At 41.1% G+C, this 26,257-nt stretch overlaps 1 protein-coding gene across 4 annotated transcripts in view; it reads right to left on the bottom strand.

Moving 5' to 3' along the window:
- Nucleotides 1-1,006: 1,006 nt before the first annotated feature.
- The window catches only part of LOC123753937 (protein NipSnap), a 32,113-nt gene continuing 6,862 nt past the window's right edge, over nt 1,007-26,257 (bottom strand). The window contains exons 6-7 of one of the 4 annotated variants that reach the window (XR_006772336.2): nt 13,698-13,906; nt 1,007-2,482 (exon numbers count right to left, since the gene is read on the bottom strand). Coding sequence is in view for 2 of the 4 variants with exons in the window: in XM_045735933.2 (XP_045591889.1) it covers nt 13,758-13,906 (149 nt within the window). In the remaining 2 variants the exon portion in view is untranslated. The remainder of the gene's footprint in view (nt 2,483-13,697; nt 13,907-26,257) is intronic. The other 3 variants (XR_006772335.2, XM_045735933.2, XM_045735934.2) reach the window with 3 other exon arrangements.

Below are 26,257 nucleotides of genomic sequence, written 5' to 3'. Positions count from 1 at the left end.
CATTAACAACCAATGTGTTGTTGGTGGTAGCGAAGTGTTGCTGTACTATGGAAAGTGTCTTGTTTAGTCAATATACAGAGTTTGTGAGTCAAAGTATGTTTGGGAGTTAGTCGCAATTCAGGTAGATTGGGGTAGAGTAGGTCAGTTTATGTTTCAGGGAACTCAATCGTCCAGGTGTCACATTCACCAGCCTCCCTGCATATGCATAACATCTTTCCTTTGTATAACTACAATTACTTGTGAGCCTGGTTACCTGTCAAGACTGAAAAAGGAGTAAGAGTAAAGCTTGCTCATAATATGGAGATAAGGTTATATCCCTCTTTGCAACACAGGATACCACCTACAAGAGCAGTTATGGAGTGTGAGGCCACAAGATGGATTACCTCGTCCCAAGCAGAGGAGAGCCTTTTGCCCGAAACGTTTTGGACCAACAGCGACTTTGTAGATTGTGTAACGCCTGTCCCTACAATTGTACATTACGCTGTACAATTATGTTTTGTATACATTTGTTGTGTTAACTCCTTTTAACTGTTTAGTCATGCCAGAAACCTGGTCCATCCACTCAGGGTAGCGTTTCACAACGGGAAACCTCTGACAGGTTGACAAGTGACCCAAACAGAAATCCTCTTTCAGCTATTATCTTTGTTGCACTCTCTCCCAGCAGGCAGAAGAGGGGTTAGAAGCCACTCATCACAGTATGCTAGTACTTCCTCGACACATAAAAGAAAGAGACTTGCAGGGATCGAAGAAAAAAAAATTACATTAACAATTGAATGTTCTGTTAGATGTTTGCTATATTTTTCATTGTCTTGTGATTTACAAAACTCTATGCAACTTAAATGATCAAATCCACAAGGGCCGTGATGAGGATTCGAACCTGCGTCCAGGAGCATCCCAGACGCATCCCAGATTCATTTGATGCATCACGTTAGTGTGATCTCTGTGCGTGTCTATGCAACTTACCTTACTTTGAGTACTGGAGCAAGGTAAAAATAAATTCACTGAATGGAAAAGATTGAAGTTTGTATTCTAGATACACAGAAATGTACAATCACTTATCACATTGTTTCAATCAGGGTATTTGCTGGTACTGTTCAAGTCTCGGCAAATTTCCAGGATGTATGTTCCAAGCACCAATTCTCTGGATAACAGAACAAATTATGAGGCTTAAGAACACTGTCAGATAAAACTCGGATATACAAACTTATGTTATTACCATTTATGTAAAACTAATACAAGGAAATGTTTTTGAACACTAACATCTTGCATTAAGTAATTTTATCACATTAAATAATTCAAAACAAAATTGAAAAAAATTAACATTTACAAACCAAATTATTCAAAAAACAGCTAAAAAACAACAACTTAGTCTACAGCTGATAACATGAATGCTTGAAAACTTTGACCGACTTAATGACTTGGTTCATCTGTTTACCACTTACACTGCTGAAAGATCAGTAATGTCACATTCAAATTTAATGTTACCATTATATATATTATTTCTAAATAATAATCAATATTCTCTGTAAACTCTGAACGAAGAAACCACTTATAATTCAGTATAACAAATGCAGTAGACAGAGAAAACACATCATTGTAATGTATCGATGAGATGCCTCATCACGGCTCCAGTGGATTCTCTCGGTTATGAGGCTGCTTTGTACTTTGTGTGTTATTAAAGGTAACAACAATAGTTCCCTCAAAATATATCAAATAAAACAGATCTGTGACTGTACATGTGACTCAACAGAAATTTGCAAAGCACAAGTCGTGGTCACAGGTATAGGAACCGTTACACAAATTTCTTAAATTTAGGTAGATAAGTGAAGTGCTGTAGCAGGGAAAAGGAGTGAGAGAGATTTACCCAAGTAAGAGATTTACCCAACAGTGTAAATTATAAACTATAGCCTTTAATCACAACAGAGAAAACAAAAAAAGAAAGGTTGGCAAATATAACGCGTGCCCCATCATGCGTAACCTCCATTAAAACGTTGTTAACACTCAATATAAGGGATTTTTTGTATTTCCAGGAAATGTTCGAAACACGTCTATTACAAAGTTGAAGTTACCAACCCAATAACTATATATGTATACAGGTATATGCAACTGCACAAAAAATGAAAGGGTTATTTCTAGAGGAGGTATCAAGAGATTTGTACATTGTGCCATTTATACATTGGTAATTGATACTCTACTGTATTTACTTTTTTGATGAACATACAAATCATTCATGTAATTCTTCTGTTTCACATTAGATATACTGTATATATATACACACAATGCCAGATATCAACATCCCTTTGGGAGTACTTAAACCAGAGGCCATTTGATTATTACTGAGCGGGGGAAATACTATTTGGTACAAGGATCCTGGCATGCATCTCGCTAATGAGAGGCACTGTGTATGCCACGACCTCGTCCCATCCTGGATGACGCCACGCACTTTCCCGAGCTTCCTTTCTTGCTGCCAAAGATTTGTAACCTGTAAGAGAGAATACACTAACATTTTGAAAATGGCTAGTTATAAACATTCAAATTTCATAAAAAAAATAATAATAATAATAATTTTATATATATATATATATATATATATATATATATATATATATATATATATATATATATATATATATAATATATATATATATATAATATATATATATATATATATATATATATATAATATATATATATATATATAATATATATATATATAATATATATTATATATATATATATATATATATATATATATATATATATATATATATATATATATATATATATATATATATATTAAAATTTGAAAAAATATGTACAGGTATGTATGTATACAGTATTATTAAAATAAATTATATTAGAGTAAGAGTTGCTGATAACAGCCCTATTATGCTCATCATGGTTACCCACAGCAAATGGCAATGTTTTCCACACTGTCACCCACCTAGTGACACTCAGACCAGTTGATGAATAGCCAGACACCAAATAACATGCGTATCATCTAATGAACCACGAGTAAGTGTGCTGCGTGAGTGTGGTGAGCGAGTGAGATAAGTGTGACGAGTGCGGTGAGTGAATGCCAGCAACAAAGGAGTGTGGTAAGCTTGTGTGGTGTGCGTGTAACTACCTAGCGTAGTTACAAGTGCTGCACTCACGGTGTTGTCTTTCCTATACATAATCAAGTAACATTCTGAAGCTTCCAATATTCTTGGCATTCACTACACCTCTCATTCTACTGTATTTATTCTATTAGCTAAACAAGAGCACTCTGAAGGAGAGAAAAAGGGATTTCTTAGCTTTAATAAGGCAGCCTGTTATATTAGCACCTATAAAATTAGGATCTTGAGGTTATCTTGAGATGATTTCAGGGCTTTAGTGTCCCTGCGGCCCGGTCCTCGACCAGGCCTCCACCCCCAGGAAGCAGCCCGTGACAGCTGACTAACACCCAGGTACCTATTTTACTGCTAGGTAACAGGGGCATAGGGTGAAAGAAACTCTGCCCATTGTTTCTCGCCGGCACCTGGGATCAAACCCGGGACCACAGGATCACAAGTCCAGCGTGCTGTCCGCTCGGCCGACCGGCTCCCTTCTGGGATCATATTCTCTACCCGATCCAGATTTTGAGTGAAGTACGGATTTCCTTTTTTTTGGGGGGAAAGCTATTTATCACCAAATTTTCGGCATTTTTATAACAGCAAGAGATACAGTACATGTTTATGCATATTTAGATACACAAATAATATATAATGATTGTGTGAATATTAAGTCAATAAAACGTTATTTGTTGGTCTTGATAACAGAGAGGCAGCAAAATGCAGTCACTATGAACTGGTTAATGTCCTCCTCTCGGCTACAAAAGTCTGCAAGTGTTCACCGCCGACAACCAGCCTCAAGATAGCACAACATAAATCATTGTAATCATCCAAATTCTCATGTTTAGAAGATTTTAATGTGCTTATGTCACTTCTATCCACCACTGCTCTCTATTTTATTCACACGCTATATAACCTGCATACTTTGTATTTTTACAGTAGAAACAGCACTACCATGGTTCCAATGCCATGCTCCTCTGCCAGTCACTATCATGCTTCTCTAATGACTTGCTTTCTATCTTGAGATGATTTCGGGGCTTACCGTCCCCGCGGCCCGGTTCTCGACCAGGCCTCCTTTTTGTTACACATCCCCAGGAAGCAGTGCGTAGCAGCTGTCTAACTCCCAGGTACCTATTTACTGCTAGATGAACAGGTACATCAGGATGAAAGAAACTCTGCCCATTTGTTTCCGCCTCTGCCGGTAATTGAACCTGGAACATTGGGACTACGAATCCAGAGTGCTGTCCACTCAACCCTCAGGTCCCACATATATTTATGGCAAGCTCTCTTGCCCTTGTCTGATGTACCCACATTACTCTTGCTACACAGCATAGCTTTAACTCACAGAAAATGAAATATCAAGAGCTAGCCAGTGGAAATACTGAAACAATGAGAGGAGACAGCACTCGCAAACAAGAAAAACACATGATTGGTTCATGTGCCTCACAGGAGCTCTAGATGCCCTAGAATAACATCACAAACAATCTTGTTTGAATAATAATATGGAACAAGCTCAGCAAAACATTTGGTAAATATAAATGAATTTATTTGAATAACAGTATTGTAATGAAATGCCTCTTATCTTGAAAGGACTGGGGTGCATTGGTGGCCCCCCCCTGTAGCTAGCAGCATTGAGATGCTTCCCACCTTGAAGTCACATCAGCCCTAGCTGTTCCTTAAAAACCTGCAGGAGGCCAGAGGTCAAAACCTGGCCCCTCAGAGGCACAGGAAGCAGGGAATTCATGATAACCCTTGCTGAAAAAGTAATTATCAAAAGAAGGCACCAAACCGGGAAGGTTATGTAGCACCATCAAATATGCGGAATAATCAGAGGGCGCTAAATATCACCAAGGATGCTAATACGAGAACAGAAACGCATAAGGCGAACGATATCAAAAGAATCCGATTCACCAAGAATTCTATTGAGGGACAAGCGCCCGACCGCTAGGGACGGTCGGAGAGTAAGACACATGCTCGTCCTGGAAGTCAGGACATTCAACAAGGATATGCACGACCATGAGAGTGACAATGTAATTTGGACAATAAGGAGAAGGGCGGCGCTCCATTAAGCCTCGCTAAAGAAACAAACCCCCAGAAAGGAAGCAACACATCATGGGGGACTTCAATCACAAAAGGATAGATTGGGAACCACATAGAGGTGAGGAAACATGGAGAGCTAAACTGTTTGAAGTGGCGGCACGACTGTTACTTGGAGTGGCCCGCAGGCCCACATTCACGTCAGTCCAGTTGGCCCTACATTTCTTGCAGAAAACTGTCGAGTTTTTTCTTGAGGACTTCCACTTTTGTTCTGGCAATATTTGTTATGCTTGCTGGGAGGATACTGAACAACCTTGGACCTCTGATGTTCATACAGTGTTCTCTGATTGTTCCTTTGGCACTACTCTTCACTGGCTCTCTATCCAAACAAGAATCCCAAAAAGCTACTCACAGAGTCCAGTTACTAAGAGGAAAGGACCAAAGCAACCCTCCCCATGATATAAACAATGAACCACTGGGGAGCAGGTGGAATGACGTTGGAAAATGGCACTTGGAGGAGACGAACCCACCGCATAGCCTGCCATATACTCCCAGGAAATCATGAACTGTCTTGTGAGTTCAAGGGGGAAGACCTTTGTGTGGGGTGTAAGGTGGATTCAGGTGAAGGAATAGGGAGAGTAGTCACAGGGTGTTGGAATTGTCTGAGGTGCTAGTGATGTATTGACTACACACTAATTCGAATCATAGGAGCACACCCCCAATTGAGTTTCTTTCATATTTTCAAGTTAGCCGAGTTTCTTCCCAGGAATGTAAAAAAGAAACAGCCATTTTCACAAAATTCAATCACTCATAGCAGCATTATCAAATTATGCTGCTACTAGACATGGTCTTTGTTAAAAAATTATCTGTTTATATTAAACAAAAAATTTAAGGAAAGAAGACCTTTCAGTAACTGAATGGCATGAGGTAGAATCACTCGGAAAACCCCACTTGTCTGGGCAGTTTGACAGGGTTGGGATTTGCCTTCCCTAGGCATGATACATAGGCTGCCAGAAAAAAAAAATTCTCATTGTATTGGGGATAATGTATACAGAACAGCATTTATATGCAGTTTTATGGATGGTTTATGGGTGGCGTTGGATGTCAATCATAGGCGGGCTAGTGGATGAAAAACAGCCAAGAGTGGTGGGCAGGCAGGCAGGCGGCCAAGAGTTTCTGGCAATGAAGTGTGTTCAGAGATGCATCTCATTGCTTTGACAAAGCCTGCCACACTGGCCTAAAATACTAGAACATTCATGGACTGGCTGGCTGGGTTGCCTATCTACCATACCCGGTCCCTCCCATCTCCCCCCCCACTGTCCACCATCCCCACACCCTCTTCACTATTCCCCTTCCTCCCTAACACCCAACACCTCCCATTCCCCTCCTCCCCCCTCAGCCACTGTCAGGATGGAATGAATTAATACAGAAGCTCCACAAGGTGGAACCAGAGTTTAATATGACCAAAATAATGCAACACAATGTATTATATTGGCCTCCACACACACACACACACACACACACACACCAGTTTCGTCAGTGGTTTCAAAGCGTTATATGACAAAGAGTGCTGGGAAGACGGGACACCACGAGCGTAGCTCTCATCCTGTAACTACACTTAGGTAATTACACTTAGGTAATTACACACACACACACACACACACGTTCCTGAAGATTACATAGACCATCATAGATTTTCTTCTCTTGAGGTTATCTTGAGATGATTTCGGGGCTTAAGTGTCCCCGCGGCCCGGTCCTCGACCAGGCCTCCACCCCCAGGAAGCAGCCCGTGACAGCTGACTAACTCCCAGGTACCTATTTACTGCTAGGTAACAGGGGCATTTAGGGTGAAAGAAACTTTGCCCATTTGTTTCTGCTTCGTGCGGGAATCGAACCCGCGCCACAGAATTACGAGTCCTGCGCGCTATATACCAGGCTACGAGGCCCCTTTCCATCCATCTTTCCATCCTCTTTCCATCGAGGCCCCATCACTCTCAAGATGGAGTGAGATCAAAGATACTGGAGTTAAGTGATGTAATACAGCTGCAGACACCAGACATTGTTGCACTCAGAGACAAAACTTGAAGATGCTATTTTAAATGAGGTCATATTACCAAGGGGCCACACAGTCTGGAGATGGGACATAAAAATTAGGAAAGGCGGTGGCATTGCTGTGCTGGTGAAAGAACACCTAAAGGTAAGTGAAATAATGATAGCCAATCCACGAGAAGTTGACATAATAGCACTAGATACCTGCAACCAGGATGATAAACTAACGATCATAAATGCATATAGTCCACTGCCATGCAACACATGGTCAAAGGAGGAGCTGGATAATAAACGAGAGGGGCTTATAACAATAATGAGAGTATAGTGAGAGCGGATAACGATAGATCACGCCTGTTGGTAGACGGCGACTTTAACTTGAAAGCCATAGACTGGGAGGCATATGAAGCTAGAACAGAGGATTTTTGGACTTGTAGATTCGCAAACCTTATTTTGTAAACATTCATGTTTCAACATGTTAAACAAGCTACGACGATGAGGGAAGGGGATGTTCCCTCCATGCTGGATTTGATATTTATCAGGAAAGAGGAAGAGATATTTGACATTCAGTACCTCCCTCCCTTGGGTAAAAGTGACCATGTCTTTTTGGGAATAAAGTATGTAATGCATTATAATCCGGAAGAAAATGAGATTGAAGCAGTTGAAAAGCCTGATTTCAGAAGAGGTTGTTATGGGGAACTCCGACATTTCTTTAAGGAATTTGACTGGAAAGACTTGCTATTAGGACATGAAGTAAATGAGATGTATGTCAAGTTTCGTGAAATATATGATAACGGCACAAAAAAATTATTCCAAAGTAGAGATGCAGAACTAGGAAACAAGATTGGTTCAACAGAAATTGGGAGAAGGCCAGAGACCAAAAGACACAAAAATGGAATCAATACCCAGCTTGAAATAGGGTTAGGTAGCCCCATTTTGGCCACCTAACTAGTTCCAATAGTCTACCACTCTGTGAAAGTGAATTTTCTTGTATTTCTTCGGCAGCTTTGTTAACACTTTCGCTCGGGGATGACGCAGCATTGCGTCATCCACTTTAAAAATTCGCCAAAAATCAGGTTTTTATCCGATTTTTTGGGGACTGGTTTTAAAATGTGCGCCGATGTCTTCCCATTTTCTTTGTTGAGCCTCATGGTCCTCAGGCGGCTTGGCACATGCCGTGGGCCCATTGTCTTTGCTCCACTGTTGTGACCAATGTCGCCTCCCCTCGCATCTCAAACGTGTGAACATTTCGGCTATTTCCCGTAGCTATATTTCTTACTGCAGCTTTAGAAACTATCTACGCTTACTCCACGATGGATAGTAATCATGAACAAGGCCCTTCCAGGAAGAAAATTGCGAAAGAAAGGCTTGAAAAGGGTGGGAATTTGGAGTGTAGCAGGAAGGCCTCTGAGCACTCACTCACGGCTAACGCGTGGCCCGTCTTCAACTCGACGGCGGTTGGAGCGTGACCAGGTTTTTTTTTTTATATGCTAATGTTCCTCTAGAGAATTTTATTACGAACCCATTGAGACCAAAATGAAAGACCTAGGACAAAAATTGTGGTGACCAGAGTGAAAATAGTGAAAACATTTTATCCCGTTTGCGCGCTCCCGGGTAACTCGTTCGCACTTTCTCTGTTTGCTGCGGGTAATTAGCCGGGCTTTTGGAGTTTATATGCATTTAGTGCTGTAGAGAATTTTATTGCGAACACAATGATACCAAATTTAATCTCGTAGAAGGAGAATTGAGGTGACAAAGTTGGAGAGTATACACTTTTTGGAATTAACGCGCGCTTCCGTGACACGCTGGGGCCCATATCGCCCTGTCGAGGGGTGGCGCGCGGGGTGAGCGAAAGTGTTAAGTTAGTTTAAATCTATGACCTCTTGTTTTTGAAGTTCCAGGTTTCAGGAATTCTTCCATATCAATTTTATCAATTCCTGTTATTATTTTGTACGTAGTGATCATATCGCATCTTTTTCTTTTATCTTCTAGTTTTGGCATATTTATTGCCTCTAACCTCTTCTCATAACTCTTCTCCTTCAGTTCTTAGGAGCCACTTAGTGGCATATGTCTGCACCTTTTCCAGTTTGTTGATGTGTTTCTTAAGATATGGGTACCATACAACTGCTGCATATTCCAGCTTTAGTCTAACAAAGGTCGTGAACAATCTCTATTATTTCGCCATCCATGTATTTAAAAGCCATTCTGAAGTTAGAAAGTGTAGCCTAGGCTCCTTGTACAGATGTTCTTTATGTGATCTTCAGGTGATAATTTTCTATCTAGAACCACCCCTAATCTCTTTCTTTATCAGTAAGTAATTATCAAAGAAGGCACCAAGCCGAGAAGGCTAAGTAGCACCATCAAATGTGCGGAATAATCAGAGGGCGCTAAATATTACTGAGGATGCCAATATGAGAACAGAAACGCATAAGGCGAACGATATCAAAAGTGTCCGATTCACCAAGAATTCAATCGAGGGACAAGTGACAGTGGGGGGGGGGGGGAGGGAGGGTCGGAAAGCAAGACACGCTCGTCCTGGAAGTCAGGACATTCAGCACAATTGTAAGAGGGACAATGCAGTTAGGACAATAAGGAGCAGGGCGGGGCTCCATTAAGTGTCCGTGAGTTAGGCGCGTATGGCCAATACGCAACCTTGCCAGAGCTGTTTCCCACCACAGGCTACGGTGGTAGGAGGAAGGCCACAGGGACACACTACGCTTAAGAGTACGCAGTTTGTTACTTTCTTTATCAGAATTCTTTAAAGATTTCTCACATAATTTATAGGTTGCGTGGGGTCTATTTTCTTCTATTCCGCATTCCATAACATGGCATTTATTCACTTTAATTTCCATTTGCCAAGTGATGCTCCATATACTTATTTTGTCCAGGTCTTCTAAGTTTCTTATCTTCCCTATAATCTTAGCATCAACAGCAAACATGTTCATATAAACATAAGTGCAATGTTCTTAGTTCTAAGGCGTCATAAACACTGTTTATTCATAAACCCATAATTTTAGGAGTTATATCTTTGTTGCAACTATATTTTGCAAATATTTTGAGGGCCACATTGACTATTTTTTTTACAGTAAACTATACTCTCAAACTATAGTTTAGTTTTATTTATGAAAATGAACGTTATTCATTATGGGCTCAGAATGGCATATAAGATAAAAATTGGTGAAATATTAAATTTGTGAATTAAAAACAAATCCACAAGGGCCGTGATGAGGGTTCGAACCTACACACGGGATGTTCCCAGATGCGCCTTAGTCAACTGTACCACAACATGGTCAAGAATTGCAACGTGGAGTGCTACTGCCCTCACTAGGATCCCCAAGCTTCTCCTAAGCTTTCTTAGTGGGTTTTTTTATTGTGATTTGTGTGTATTGTTAACTTAATGTGAAATTGTGAAATTTTCAATTTTGTTTAAATAGGCAGATTCCATACACAGTCCCAAATATAGATATGATAAGAGCCCAATAGGCTCAGGAATCTGTACACCAGTTGATTGACAGTTTAGAGGTGGGACCAAAGAGCCGAAGCTCAACCCTCGCAAGTACAACTAGGTGAGTACAGCTCCCCACACATACTCCCACACCCACCACCATCTGCTGGCCTTCAAATATTACAAACCAAATATAACAATATGCTACAAATTATACCACATAATGGATAGAGAGAAAAGTACAAAAGACTGTAGAGGGAGCTTCAGGGAGGTTATCTTGAAGTTATCTTGAGATGATTTCAGGGTTTTTTTAGTGTCCCCGCGGCCAGGTCCTCGACCAGGCCTCCACCCCCAGGCAGCAGCCCGTGACAGCTGACTAACACCCAGGTACCTATTTTACTGCTAGGTAACAGGAGCATAGGGTGAAAGAAACTCTGCCCATTGTTTCTCGCCGGCGCCTGGTATCGAACCCAGGACCACAGGATCACAAGTCCAGTGTGCTGTCCGCTCAGCCGACCGGCTCCCCGGCTCAGGAGAGCTGCAAGGTTTATGCCAAACAGAAAACACCAACAAATGAAAAGATCTAATAAGCCAAATCCAAATAGATCACAGAAACCCATGAAAGGTCTGGAAGGACGAAAAAAAAAAATAAGTTAAAAAGAGGGGAACCTCAACTGAGGAAACACCTTTCATGAAAGAACCCTTAGGAAATAAGGAAAACAATTTGAGGTTTCAGGAACAAGGCACACGGGATTTGCAAAATAAACTGGCATTGATAAATCTTCCAGTGATGGCAATCTATCAATATACTCAAATATTAAACATGGCTCTTACATCCGGAATATACCCCATTTACTTCAAGAATGCCACTATCACATTAATTACCAAGCCAGAAAGACCACTAACATACAAAGGAGATTACAGAATTCCTATACTCAAGATACCCTCATAACTTTCTCCATACCCAAAGGAGAGTGGTTAATGGGGCTACAGTGCTTAAGATTAATCTATTTGAATAGATGGATGAATCCAAGTAGTCTCAATAGCCACTCTTCCTTTGGGTATGGAGGGGAGTTATGAGCGATAGCATCCGGAGAGATGCCTTTATTAATAACAACTCCATTTCTCAGAATCCCACCAAGACAAAGGACAACTGATCATAATTTCCTAGAAGGCATCCCCTCGGGAACATTGACAGTCGGGAATGTAGGCGACATACCTTGCCTTACCTTGAGGTTACCTTGAGGTGCTTCCGGGGCTTAGTGTTCCCGCGGCCCGGTCGTCGACCAGGCCTCTTGGTTGCTGGACTGATCAACCAGGCTGTTGGACGTGGCTGCTCGCAGCCTGACGTATGAGTCACAGCCTGGTTGATCAGGTATCCTTTGGAGGTGCTTATCCAGTTCTCTCTTGAACACTATGAGGGGTCTGCCAGTTATGTCCCTTATGTGTAGTGGAAGCGTGTTGAACAGTCTCGGGCCTCTGATGTTGATAGAGTTCTCTCTCAGAGTACCTGTTGCACCTCTGCTTTTCAACGGGGGTATTCTGCACATCCTGCCATGCCTCCTGGTCTCATGTGGTGTTATTTCTGTGTACAGGTTTGGGACCAGCCCCTCTAATATTTTCCATGTGTAAATTATTATGTATCTCTCCTGCCTGCGCTCAAGAGAACACAGATTTTGATCTGTATTCAAAGAATACAGATCAGGATGATACGTATTCTCATGTCTGAGAATACAGACATGATCAAGAGGTCAACAACAATAAGAGGACCTAATCCTCGGTACGTAACAACCATATTAGTACTGTAGTTGTGATCAGGTTTTGTCTAAATTGTATACTCAGACCTTGATAAGGCACTCATGAGTACAAAAGATGTAGTTCAAATTTTTACATAAAATACATAAATACATAATTGTGGGCTTTTTATCCTATGTTATAAAGTCTGTGATAAGTAAGTAATTATCAAAAGAAGGCACCAAACCGGGAAGGCTATGTAGCACCATCAAATGTGCGGGATAATCAGAAGGTGCTAAATATCACCAAGGATGCCAATACGAGAACAAAAACGCATAAGGCGAACGATATCAAAAGTATCCGAATCGCCAAGAATTCTATCGAGGGACAAGCGACCGCGAAGGACAGTCGGAAAACAAGACACATGCTCGTCCTGGAAGTCAGGACATTCAACAAGGATATAACTGATATGAGTAACATACAGAAAGACAAGAGGCAAGGTATGCTCTTATATGCCAAAGTTCCAGATTAAAAAAAAGTTACTTGGGTTGTATGCCATAGCATGCCTATAAACCAATTTTCTTATGTATAAGCATTTTAATTGTATTTTTTCTACGTTTAATACATTTGAAGAGCACAGACGGCAGCTCTATAGCTTAACTGTATTTTACAGGTTAAAGACTTATTTACTACAACAGGTCATGTTAGTTCCAAACCATAACCATTTTCCATCTCGGTACACAATTATCACCGGGTGCACTTGATAAATGCAGTGAACGGTGTCCAAACTGTTCCACGCTGCTCAGGATTTAAATTTATGTTCTCTCATTTAGAAAGCCAGAATAAAGATGAGTAAACCATATGCACTTGTAATGCATTAAGATAGACACCCCTCCTGGCTCTCCCTTGTGTAGCTTCCGGGGATCAACAGCCTCGCGGCCCGATCTCCGACCACGCCTCTATGGGAGTAATCCCATAGCTAACACCAGCAGCGAGAATGAAGATATAGGAGAAAATAATGCTGAAAAAATATACGAGTGAGTAATGTTTACAACACTATTTAAACTACTCCCCTATTTAATATTTTTTTAAGACTCTGAATTGGATGATGTTCATTCCTTTAGCACTCAAGTGGCTATATGCATGTTTCCAATATAATCCAATTTGTGGAAATACTTCAAGTAGTAGACAAATTCAAGAACAAAAATTATAAAAGAAAATCATTACCAGTACTGCTCCTAAATCTTAAAATAATAATACTAATAAAACTTAAAAAACTAAAATATAAAGTACTGAACAGTACTAAAATAACATGACAAGGCTTAATTACAGCCAGTGCAAACCTTACTTTCTTCAACCTTACATTAGGTGACCACTTCAAATGGGTCTTGGCATTGGCTGACCTAATGTGTGGGGCTGAAGGAGGTGGGGAGGAGGATACGAGAGTAGTACTCCTTTATGAGGGGAACAGTGTAGGCAACAACCTCGTCCCAACCAGGTTTACGCCATGCAGATTCTCGATTCTCCTTACGATCCTCCAAACTCTTGTAGCCTGGACATGAAAGCAGCACCACACAGCAAAATTAGAGCTGAGCATGCAATGCATATCTTAGGTGAATGATGTGAAGTTAGGTTGACCAGACCACACACTAGAAGGTGAAGGGACGACGACGTTTCGGTCCGTCCTGGACCATTCTCAAGTCGATTGACTTGAGAATGGTCCAGGACGGACCGAAACGTCGTCGTCCCTTCACCTTCCAGTGTGTGGTCTGGTCAACATACTTTAGCCACGTTATTGTGACTCATCGCCTGCATGTGAAGTTATGGTTACTCTGGGGCCATTTTCACATACTGTTAACAAATTACTATTAGATGTCAATTTGAAATACCTGGAAGAATCCTAGATCATTGACCTAGATTCACAGATCCAGATATATAAATGAAATTTAATAGCCTGCACAATTCTAGGAATAATGCGTGATTACAAATTTTAGTTTTCAAATCTTTTTATAATTATGACTTCTTAAAACATTAAACATTACCAACACTAAATCATTCTTATATTAAGTATTCAAATTATGTCCAACTTCAAAGTAACCATTGTAGTCACAGCCTTTATTAAACCCCAAGTTAACAACAGAAGAATCTAAGAAACCTCTGTCTATCAAATAATTAGTTAACTGACTAAATATTGGAGAATATTATTGAACACAATAACAGAATTCTTATTGTAGAAGTTTGAAACAGTGAGTATTATTTGGTATTGTTAATAACATCCACAACCAATTAAATACAACCTGATACTGATTCAAACTTTACACCTTCCAAAATTTCAAGCCTTGTACAAATTGTTGGGATAGGTGTGGTGCATCTGCTGTACCCCATTTAGCTTGGAACAACCGTGAACGTCTTCAAGAGGAAACTAGATTTATTCCTCCAAGGAGTGCCGGACCAACCGGGCTGTGGTGGGTATGTGGGGCTGCAGGCCGCTCCAAGCAACAGCCTGGTGGACCAAACTCTCACAAGTCAAGCCTGGCCTCGGGTCAGGCTTGGGGAGTAAAACAACTCCCAGAACCCCATCAACCAGGTATCAACTAGGTATGGGACAATGTCAATAGATATAGGTACTATATGGGCAGATAGATAATACTGATAGACAAATCATACATTTACATACATACATTATTACCCTATTTTTCAATTGCACTGAGCGGGAAGGCCAATGTCAAAAAGTAAAAGTAATATAGAGAATGATTTGAAGACATTGCAAGTGACACATCTACTCAGTACTTTTCAAACTCGTCAGTATTACAGAGTACCAGCATTACCACACTTGGGTTTAATTATCAACAGTAGCAGAAGCATCTCTAATGCTTACTAGACATACGTAAAGTGACCCTTGTAAGTTGACAAGGACCCTTTTATTTAACACTTTCTCCCTTCTAACAAACTGGTTTCATTCACCATTGTTCTCTTACCACTTAGGTATTATTCATACCTTATCTCAACATCCTCTCTATCATTCACCTGTCATTTTTCTTCCTGTCTCCTACTCTTAAATTCACTCAACTCAACTCGATATGTCTCTTACATCATTTCGTTTATCATGCACTCTTAAATCTAACAATTCACCAACTTGTATGAACATCTTCAATGGTATCACCATTCCTAATTCCATCTAGTCTCAAAGTGTATACTAATCAGGTTCGTTATCTTTATCTTATTGTTCTAACACACTTCTATGCATGAGGCAGTGTGTGTGTCTGTATATATGTGTACACATACACCAGTTGATTGATAGTTCTGAGGTAGGACCAAAGAGTTAAAGCTTAATCCCCACGAGCACAATTAGAGTATAATTAGGCAAGTACGCACAAATACAGTGATAAGACTACATAAAATGAAAGGGGTATAAATTTATGAGGTACTAAATGACAGTTTCCATGGAGTGTTCACAACTGAGCCTGAGCATCTCCTAATGTTAGAGATGAGATAACCCTAACTCTTGAGATGATTTCAGGCTTAGCATCCCCGAGGCCTGGTCCTTGACCGGGCCTAATTTTTGTTACACACCCCAGGAAGCAGTCCGTAGCAGCTGTCCAGCTCCCAGGTACCTATTTACTGCTAGATGAAAAGGCAACATCAGGGTGAAAGAAAATCAGCAGAATTTGTTTCTGCCTCCACCGAGGATCGAACTCGGAACTTCAGAACAACGAATCAGAAGTGTTGTCCACTCAGCTGTCAGGCCCTTCCCTAGATGACCCTATACGAGACCCAGACCCTAGATGAGACTGTCAAATATTGAGGTGATGGTAGAGGAAGTAAGTACTACCATTCATGTACTGTACCAAGTACTACCATCACAAGACGAAACTAAGGCTACCGGACCAGACAACCCATCACATAGTAGGCATCCATCAGTCTCAGGAGACTATGGAGTTGCGCTCTGGTTGTCGGTCTGCGCTCTGGTTGTCGGTCTAGAGTGGCCTCACCAGGGCGCAAAGCTAGGGTAGGTTGATTCAGGGGAGAAGCTGTTACCCAGGCAGCAGGTCCCCCCTCTCCACGGCGCTGAAAGTCTCCAATGGAAAGGCATACGCCAACCCATCACCGTGGATATTAAGAGGCAGCACAGACCCTTAGCATACCTTCAGCAAATTTATTCAGCTTGCCGTATACTATCTTAAAGTGCATTAAGGCCATGCTCACACAACCTCTCACATGCCTACCCCTCTAGCTAGTTCAGAGCAAACGTCGTACAATGAAAGTTTGACTATCTGGCTCCCAGATATTAAAGTCCTAGAGATATCTAACTTCTTTATGATAGGCCTGAATCTCAATTTGTTAAAAAAAATCCAAATCTAATAAGGGAATAAATTTACTCAAGAATTCCAAGAAATTATCTAGATCAGAAATGCTCTGTGATTAGCTACCATATAAAGCATATTGATGTGACAAATGAGCAGTATAAAACCAATCTGGTGTTTAACCCCTATGGGTAAAAAAGCTTCTCCCATTTTCTGTCCTACACTGTAGCTTGTTGAGCTTGAAGCCATTGCTCCTTCTATGTGATACATTTGACCTTTAAAAGAAGTCTAGATCAATATCCTCGAGGTTATCTTGGGGTTAACTTGAGACAATTTCGGGGCTTTAATGTCCCCGCGGCCCAGTCCTCGACAGGCCTCCACCCCCAGGAAGCAGCCCGTGACAGCTGACTAACACCCAGGTACCTATTTACTGCTAGGTAACAGGGGCATAGGGGTGAAAGAAACTCTGCCCATCGTTTCTCACCTCTTCTATTCCTCTATACCTCTTACTGAGCAAACATGCTACGAGATTTGATCTACCTTTCATCTTGAACTCGATAACATGTATATTTATGTATATCAAATTTCTTAAGATACACATTAATAATATGAAACTTTTCTTTGTTTTTTATCCTTCAGTCAAAACCCAGTGTCACGTATTCACTGAACACCATGAAACCCCATCACAATATCAGTCTCCGTGGTGTAGTGGTAAGACACTCGCCTGGCGTTCCGCGAGCGCTATGTCATGGGTTCGTATCCTGGCCGGGGAGGATTTACTGGGCGCAATTCCTTAACTGTAGCCTCTGTTTAACGCAACAGTAAAATGCGTACTTGGATGAAAAAACGATTCTTCGCGGCAGGTGATCGTATTCCAGGGACCTGCCCGAAACGCTACGCGTACTAGTGGCTGTACAAGAATGTAACAACTCTTGTATATATCTCAAAAAAAAAAAAAAAATAATATTATTAAAGCTTTTGCTGTTCACCAATTACATTTACTTTCTTCCATATCATTAAAATCCTCACACCAACCCATTCATTCTCCCTTTCTCTCAACTTTGTCTCCCATAAACGAAGCATAACGAACACGCTTTCACCATAAACTTCCAACATATTTTCCTATCTAATCACAAACATTGCGCAAAGCCATGTGTCAACCTTTGTTTTCTAGAGTCAAAGGAGAAAAGAAATCCTATAGCTGAAACCATTTATACCCTTAGTGGTGAAGAAATAGAGAAGATGGATTTCTGCCCAATCCCCACCCACCCCTATACTGTAGGGGATGTTAGGCTGTTTGCACTACATGCTGATGGGACTTGGGGCCACATCTTGAGGTTATCTCGAGATGATTTCGGGGCTATTTAGTGTTCCTGCGGCCCGGTCCTCGACCAGGCCTGCACCCCCAGGAAGCAGCCCGTGACAGCTGACTAACACCCAGGTACCTATTTTACTGCTAGGTAACAGGGGGCATAGGGTGAAAGAACTTCTGCCCATTGTTTCTCGCCGGCACCTGGGATCGAACCCAGGACCACAGGATCACAAGTCCAGCGTGTCCACATCAGCATAAACAAAATTTACCCAAACTAGTTTAAATTGTGAAACCTTACCCTGTTTGAAAAGTAAAGCAGCACACACCAACTTGCACAAATAATTTACTACTACTAATCAATTTGAAGTTTTGGTAACCGTACTCTCATGATCAAATATTTGCTGGAAAATTGTGTGTTACTTTAGCCAACAGTGAAGTACAGCAGGTGCCACTTGCCTACATTGAGAAGCCAGTCCTCAAAAAAATTATGGTTGTCAAGGAAATGTAAAGGAATAAAAAAATTATAAAAGGGGTTGTTGCCAGAGAAGGAAAGGTGAAAACCTCAAGACAAGAGGATTGAGAAAAGCATAAAGTTCAAACAACTTCTTGCCACTATTCTGGCATCTGATGCATCTTAAACTAGAAATAAACAAATTAAAAAATTCTAAAGAAAACTTAAAACTGTAATATAAAAAAAAAAGAGTGCAACAATCTGGCATAACTACTGTAAATATAACACAATTTAAACTACCATATTGTTGTTACTTACCATCCAAAATGAGCACCACCTCAACCATTACTACAAACTCACGGATACACCTACCTCTACTTAAAGGGCAACCATATTAGGAGCATGCAACCAACAAGGTTATGGTAATGAGCATGCTTTCCTCAGACCAAAAAAGGCACATCAAATTAAAATGTCTTTTGATTTTGCATTGTTATCTGCCACCAAATAAATACCTAATCAACCTACCCTGACTTTGCGCCCTGGTGAGGCCACTCCAGACCGACAACCAGAGCGCAACTCCATAGTCTCCCGAGACTGATGGATGCCTACTACTACTACTAATACACCTATCATAGATGATACTGGTACAAGACGTAATACCAAGTACCTAATAACTTTACTGATAACACGTCACATTCTACTTGTCACAAAGGCTGGCCCATGTAAAGTATCCACGAGCGCTTTGCCATGGGTTCGTATCCTGGCCAGGGAGGATTTACTGGGTGCCAATCCTTAACTGTAGCCCCTGTTTAACTCAACAGTAAAATGTGTACTTGGTTGTAACGACGATTCTTCGCGGCGGGGATCGTATTCCAGGGACCTGCCCGAAACGCTACGCGTACTAGTGGCTGTACAAGAATGTAACAACTCTTGTATATATCTCTAATTCAACACAGTACTGTTTATTTAGCCTTGGCTTTCGTTTCATTCTCATCATACACAAATAATCAGAGAATGTAAAGTCTTTTGTAACTTCTGTTCTAAACTATTTTTACTGGAAAAGCATTTGAGAAACAGTAAGACTTGTCTTCATTGCATAAGATTTTAATCTTGCACGAGTAAAACATAGTACGGTATAACGAAGTCTCACCGTACTAGGAGTGTTTATCTAACAGACTAGAAGTTTCTGGTTACAGGGAATACCATTTAACTAATGTATCTTCTTCTCTTCTTGAGATGATTTCGGGGCTTTAGTGTCCACGCGGCCCGGTCCTCGACCAGGCCTCCACCCCCAGGAAGCTGACTAACACCCAGGTACCTATTTTACTGTAATTTTTTACTATTTTAATGTAAGTCACTATTAAGAGTTTTTTTTTTACTGCATTTAAATATATTTGAGTATATTTTATCCCTTTCAAACATTTGTTTCAAATGTGGAGCCAAAACTATTAAAATACAGGGCACACATTACGTTATAACCTTTTCTGTAAAGTTATTACTAACGTTATTAAGGAATTTCTCTTGTGTTGGGTAGAGGACAAAAATCCCATCATTGTAGTGGCGTTTCTTGGAAGCACGAGCATTTCCACCTTTGGGTAACGGCCTGTTTTGTCACGAGTGTTAGCAATAAAAGATGTCACATGCAGTATTTAAACAACTGTTTTGATTAACATAAAGAGTGACAATTCATTACAGCCAGTTCATGTGCAGACAATGAGGAGAGGTTAATAAAAAAAACAGTACTTTAGCTGCAATATTATGACCCAAGTATGTTTTGATTTGACATTTTAACTATTCTTTGTGCTGTACATATTGTAGTAAAAAGTAAAAAAAAATGATATAATTTATACCAACTGAATTTAGCAAATACAGTGATAACGTGCACTGTAATACATTAACCAGAAGACTTGTTAGAATTAATTATGACAGCTTATGTACCCTATGTAAGGGAGCCGGTCGGCCGAGCGGACAGCACCCTGGACATGTGATCCTGTGGTCCCGGGTTCGATCCCGGGCGCCGGCGAGAAACAATGGGCAGAGTTTCTTTCACCCTATGCCCCTGTTACCTAGCAGTAAAATAGGTACCTGGGTGTTAGTCAGCTGTCACGGCTGCTTCCTGGGGGTGGAGGCCTGGTCGAAGACCGGGCCGTGGGGACACTAAAGCCTCGAAATCATCTCAAGATAACCTCAAGATATACTCTTGTGAAAATAGTAAAATTTTACAATTCTACATTTGACCAAATTATTGATGCAAAAGTCATTACACAAACACAAGATACGGTTTATCACATTAGGGTGTTTGAGTACAATAACCCTAATTCAGTATCCCAGCAAATTTATATAATAATCTAAACAAAAAGATACGAATACTTGGTCTTGTTCCTTCAGTACCATCAAGGCTTCAAACACGTACATTTTAAATACAGTACAGTAACGTTAATATGTAAATGCATGCAATACAGAACATTTGAATATTCATGTACTATATTTCAATACTTAAAATACCATGCAATAATTCAAGCTCACTTACAATTACTGGAACTATTTAGAAGAATATGAACTTGCCAAGATAAATTCAGAGCACATACAACTACAAATACAGTAGTCCTTTAAAATGTAAACAAATTCACTTAAAATATCTGTAAATTATTTAAATACCTCAATGCTAAACATTTAGGTCTAATATTAACGCTATGTTGTAATAAATTCCTCACAAAACAAATTAACCAAATCAATCCTCAACAAAATGTAAAGTGTATGGATATAAGATTGTGTGTGTTTGTACATACATATAAACATATATGGACAAATTGGACAAATTGTTCCCAACTGGGCCCCATGCTAAGGTAATCTCCCTGGAAACACAAACCGTGACTGTCTCTATTTTCCTCTTGTTACAACTTGTAATAAAGTTGTTACATCTTGACTTAACGTGTTTATGACTTATTAGAACGTTGTTACAACTTGCTATATTGGTTGTTATAACTGGTTAGGTGGTGTTAAAACTTGTTCGAACGTTGTACCAATGTCGTAGTTTCGATGTGTGTTTGGCGGGCTACTCGTCTTGTCAAGAAAGACTGCCTTTTAACAGTAGCAACAAAGATAACTTTATTAGAAGTCAGTTTTTAGAAATCCAGAAAAGATCATTTGCTTCCTGCAGTGCTGTTCACACACACATAATTTCACTTTACCTTGGCTATGAACCTGGAGGCCCTGCCAAAATTGCTGGCATAGAGGCAGTTGTGTGCTCTGGTTGCTCTACCCTAGCCTATAGTTCCATCAGGTGACCATGATGAAGCCCCCACATGTAATTCTTTAATTTATGAACTTTCAACCTCTGTCCTTTCCTCCCCCCACCCCTCCTCTCTCCCCCTCCCTCTCTTTCTCTCCCCCCCCCCTCTCTTTCTCTCCCTTCCTCTCCCCCTCTCTCTCTTCTCTCTCCCTCTCCCTCTCTTTCCCCCCCTCTCTCTCTCCTCTCCCTCTCTTTCCCCCCCTCTCTCTCTCCTCTCCCTCTCTCTCTCTCTCCTCTCCCTCTCCCTCCTCTCCCTCTCTCTCCTCTCCCTCTCTCTCCTCTCCCTCTCTCTCCTCTCCCTCTCTCTCCTCTCCCTCCCTCCCTCCCTCCCTCTCTCTCTCTCTCTCTCTCTCTCTCTCTCTCTCTCTCTCTCTCTCTCTCTCTCTCTCTCTCTCTCTCTCTCTCTCTCTCTCTCTCTCTCTCTCTCTCTCTCTCTCCCCCCCCTCTCTCTCTCTCTCTCCTCTCCCCCTCTCTCTCTCTCTCTCCTCTCCCCCTCTCTCTCTCTCTCTCCTCTCCCCCTCTCTCTCTCTCTCTCCTCTCCCCCTCTCTCTCTCTCTCTCCTCTCCCCCTCTCTCTCTCTCTCTCCTCTCCCCCTCTCTCTCTCTCTCTCCTCTCCCCCTCTCTCTCTCTCTCTCTCTCTCTCTCCTCTCCCCCTCTCTCTCTCTCTCTCTCTCTCTCTCCTCTCCCCCTCTCTCCCTCTCCTCTCCCTCTCTCTCCCTCTCCTCTCCTCTCCCTCTCTCTCCTCTCCCCCCCTCCCTCTCCTCTCCCCCCCCCCTCCCTCTCCTCTCCCCCCCCCTCCCTCTCCTCTCCCCCCCCCCTCCCTCTCCTCTCCCCCCCCCTCCCTCTCCTCTCCCCCCCCTCCTCTCCCCCCCCTCTCCTCTCCCCCCCCCCCCTCTCCTCTCCCCCCCCCCTCTCTCTCTCAGTAATCAACATTTGTCTGCCTAATCTCTGTTTCTGTATACCCACCACTTCCTCTTTCATAGTGTCTTTATCACCAACTTAACATTCTGATGCATCCACCCCTATCACAATCCTTTACTGTCTTCGTATTTACATGACTATATATATACCTTTATGTACAGTATATCTATCTACATATCAATAAGTATGTTTATTTTTCTTTGCTATGTGTATGCCTGCTTTTGTCTTTTTCCATGTGTATGTATTTCCTTAGTTATAATGATGCAACATGTGACAGCAAATCTAATTTTTCTCGTAATGTGCATTTTGTCAAAACATGAAGCACTCTTCAAATCATATGCGTAATGCATACAAGGAGCTCAGCAAGCCGTACTCCTTAGTACTGCACAGGACCCCCCATATGTCAGTACTGCACAGGACCCCATATGTCAGTACTGCACAGGACCCCCATATGTCAGTACTGCACAGGACCCCATATGTTAGTACTGCACAGGACCCCCATATGTCAGTACTGCACAGGACCCCATATGTCACCATCTGCACCATCTAGTGATGTCTGGTGCTTGACATATATAGTGGATATTATATATATAACTATCATGGATCAGTACCAAAAATATCGTCGAAGTCATTGATAAAGACGTTATTGCAGTATCTGTTGTGAACATTCATGGGAAATCTATTTTATGCAATTATTTTGTATTTTTACTGTACATTTACATGTAATAAAACAATTAAACAAAATGGTAAACATTTAAAAATGGACAAGACACTTGTGTTGCGGAAAAAATAAATAAGACCCTTATTGAAATAAATTGCAGGATAATGAAATACTACTAATACTTCATGATAGAGCAATTATAAATTATACAGTTACTCTACCATTGCATGGAGGAAAAAAAATGACACTAATGAAACGTCCATTTCTGGTGGGTCCTTGGTAGGTCCCCGGTGTTTGCTACCTGGATAGCTCCATCCAAGTCAGTCCTTTGCAAGTCATTAAGCCTACCTAGGTCCAGAGACCAAAACCTGGCTGCCTCTACAGAGGTGCAAGGTGCTTGAAGAGACTTGGTCCCTCGGACCAAGAAAAAGCCACCAAACAAGGTAACAAATGATAATTAGCTGGGTTATCTTGAGATGATTTCGGGGCTTTAGTGTCCCCGCGGCCCGGTCCTCGACCAGGCCTCCACCCCCAGGAAGCAGCCCGTGACAGCTGACTAACACCCAGGTACCTATTTTACTGCTAGGTAACAGGGGCATAGGGTGAAAGAAACTCTGCCCAATGTTTCTCGCCGGCGCCTGGGATCAAACCCAGGACCACAGGATCACAAGTCCAGCGTGCTGTCCGCTCAGCCGACCGGCTCCCAGGCCAAAAGAAAATAAACCCCCACTTCTGAAGGAGAGTATGAAGTCCCACAACCCCAACTTGAAGCAAGAGAGAACAAAAACAGAGTCTTGGAAAAGCAATACGGGACTGAAGGGACAAAGAAAACCATGGAGGAGAGAGAAAACCTTGTCCAAAGATCAAGAAGGCTCAGGAGCAGCATGAGCAGCCGGAGATGAAAAACTGCCTAGACAACCTGCAAAATGGAGCCAACAATACACACACACCAAATGCTAACAGTGCTTCTGCCAAGGCCAAATGATAAGACGTAACAGTGAAGTATTTGGCATGAGAAGCTTATCTAGAAACAACCAAGACAAAAATGAAATATCCACAGGCACAGAAACAGAGGACAAACAACAAAGAGAAAGAGTCGAAAAGAATGCCATGCAACAGAGAAAGAGACAGAAGGAGGGCCAAGCAAAGAAGAGAAAGAGATGGAAGGAGCACCAAGCAGCGAAAAGAAAAAGACGGAAGGAGCGCTAAGCAACGAAGAGAAAAAGATGGAAGGAACACCAAGCAACGTCGAGAGAAAGAAGGATCACCAAGCAACCTCATTCTGGGGCCGTAATGAAAGCAGCAAGTGAGACTAAGAGATCGACCCCCCCTGCAGACCATACAATGAGTGGTACATGAGTCAACTTCAGGTGTATAAATCCCCAGAGTTCCAAGACATCAAAGAAGAACTTAAGACCGATCCTCAGAGTGAGAGCCACAGAAATCTTGGGGCCAAAGGACTGGAAACAAAGGCTGGGGGTGGCAGAAGAACTCAGCCATCATACATTTTCATTCTAGAAAGAATGAACAGCAATAACCACACCGGAGGGAAAAGACGAAGAAATCCCCACTGACCCGAGTCCAACAGAAAGGCATCCTACGCAAGAGACTGGCAATGGGGAACAGGTCCATGTAAACATCGTCATACCAACACGAAGAGGTTCACACTTTGGGACAACCATACATCTTGCCAAACCAAGTGGAAGGAAGGATGCATTATCTATGGTACACTATGACAATGGGACAAAAATGAAACTTATAACATTACACCCAATGATATTTATTAAAAAATAAGTTTAAGACCACATTGGGTACTTTTTTCAGTAACCTATATTTAATTTATGTTTTCTCTCTTTCTAATGATTAAGCAAGAAAATTAAGTGGTAACTTTTGATACAAATTTCGAGAATTGATGTTGATTCAAGAATTTAATAAATATGAAATGTTGTATATCCAGGATACTGTGTAAATAATTTTAACAAAACATATCACATTTAAAAAAAATGTATATATCATTATCAAACATTTTAAGATTTTCATACACAGGTGGGTCCAAATGACAGTTACGCCACAGCCCGGGGATTAAAACACTACTAACAAATGCCACATCGGAAACTGGGAAGAGTGGAAACATCTCCATAAGAGTTACAAACTGAGAAAATTGTAAAGAAATGTGTTAAAAGATAATGACCTGGGAATAATCTGGAAGTGATACTCTCCCCCTCAAAACTACATAAGGACTAAAATAAGATTTGCCTTTGTAATTTTTGCAAATTTAAGAGTTGCCTAAAAGTAAATGTAGAGAAATATTGAAGAAATAATTTTCAATGTTAGACCTAAACTGGAGTATGCAGCTGTGGTACAGGTCTTTTAACAAAAATTATGCATTTTAAGAAGTTTGAAAAAAAAAAGACACCAAGAAAACAGACAAGAACAATTCCAAAACCAGAATTAACACAACTAGAGCAACAGTATGTTGACCAGACCACACACTAGAAGGTGAAGGGACGACGACGTTTCAACTTGAGAGTGGTCCAGGATGGACCGAAACGTCGTCGTCCCTTCACCTTCTAGTGTGTGGTCTGGTCAACATACTTTAACCACGTTATTGTGACTCATCGCCTGCAACTAGACCAACAGTTGCGTACTCCAGACATAGAATGGATAACATGCTTTTTTATATAAATAAAGATGTGAATGGTTGGATTATACCAGAGGTGGTAATAATATTCTAAAAGACTAAGATATACAATTGTGACAAACATACAATTAAGGAAAGACAATAACCATATTATTTGTAGCTACAAACACACACACACACACATTTTAAACGTTTCTTCCACTTACTATTTTAGAAACATGAAAGAGTGGGAGGTTTTGAAAGAAAATCTGATCACTCCCACTTTCTTGAAAACAGTCCCAGTTACCTTTTGTACTTTACAGTACTGTACCGTTATACTCA

The sequence above is a fragment of the Procambarus clarkii genome, chromosome 6, assembly GCF_040958095.1.
Source record: "Procambarus clarkii isolate CNS0578487 chromosome 6, FALCON_Pclarkii_2.0, whole genome shotgun sequence".
Taxonomy (NCBI): domain Eukaryota; kingdom Metazoa; phylum Arthropoda; class Malacostraca; order Decapoda; family Cambaridae; genus Procambarus; species Procambarus clarkii.
The sequence above is the reverse complement of the archived record's forward strand: the minus strand, read 5'-3'. Positions and strand labels throughout refer to the sequence as shown.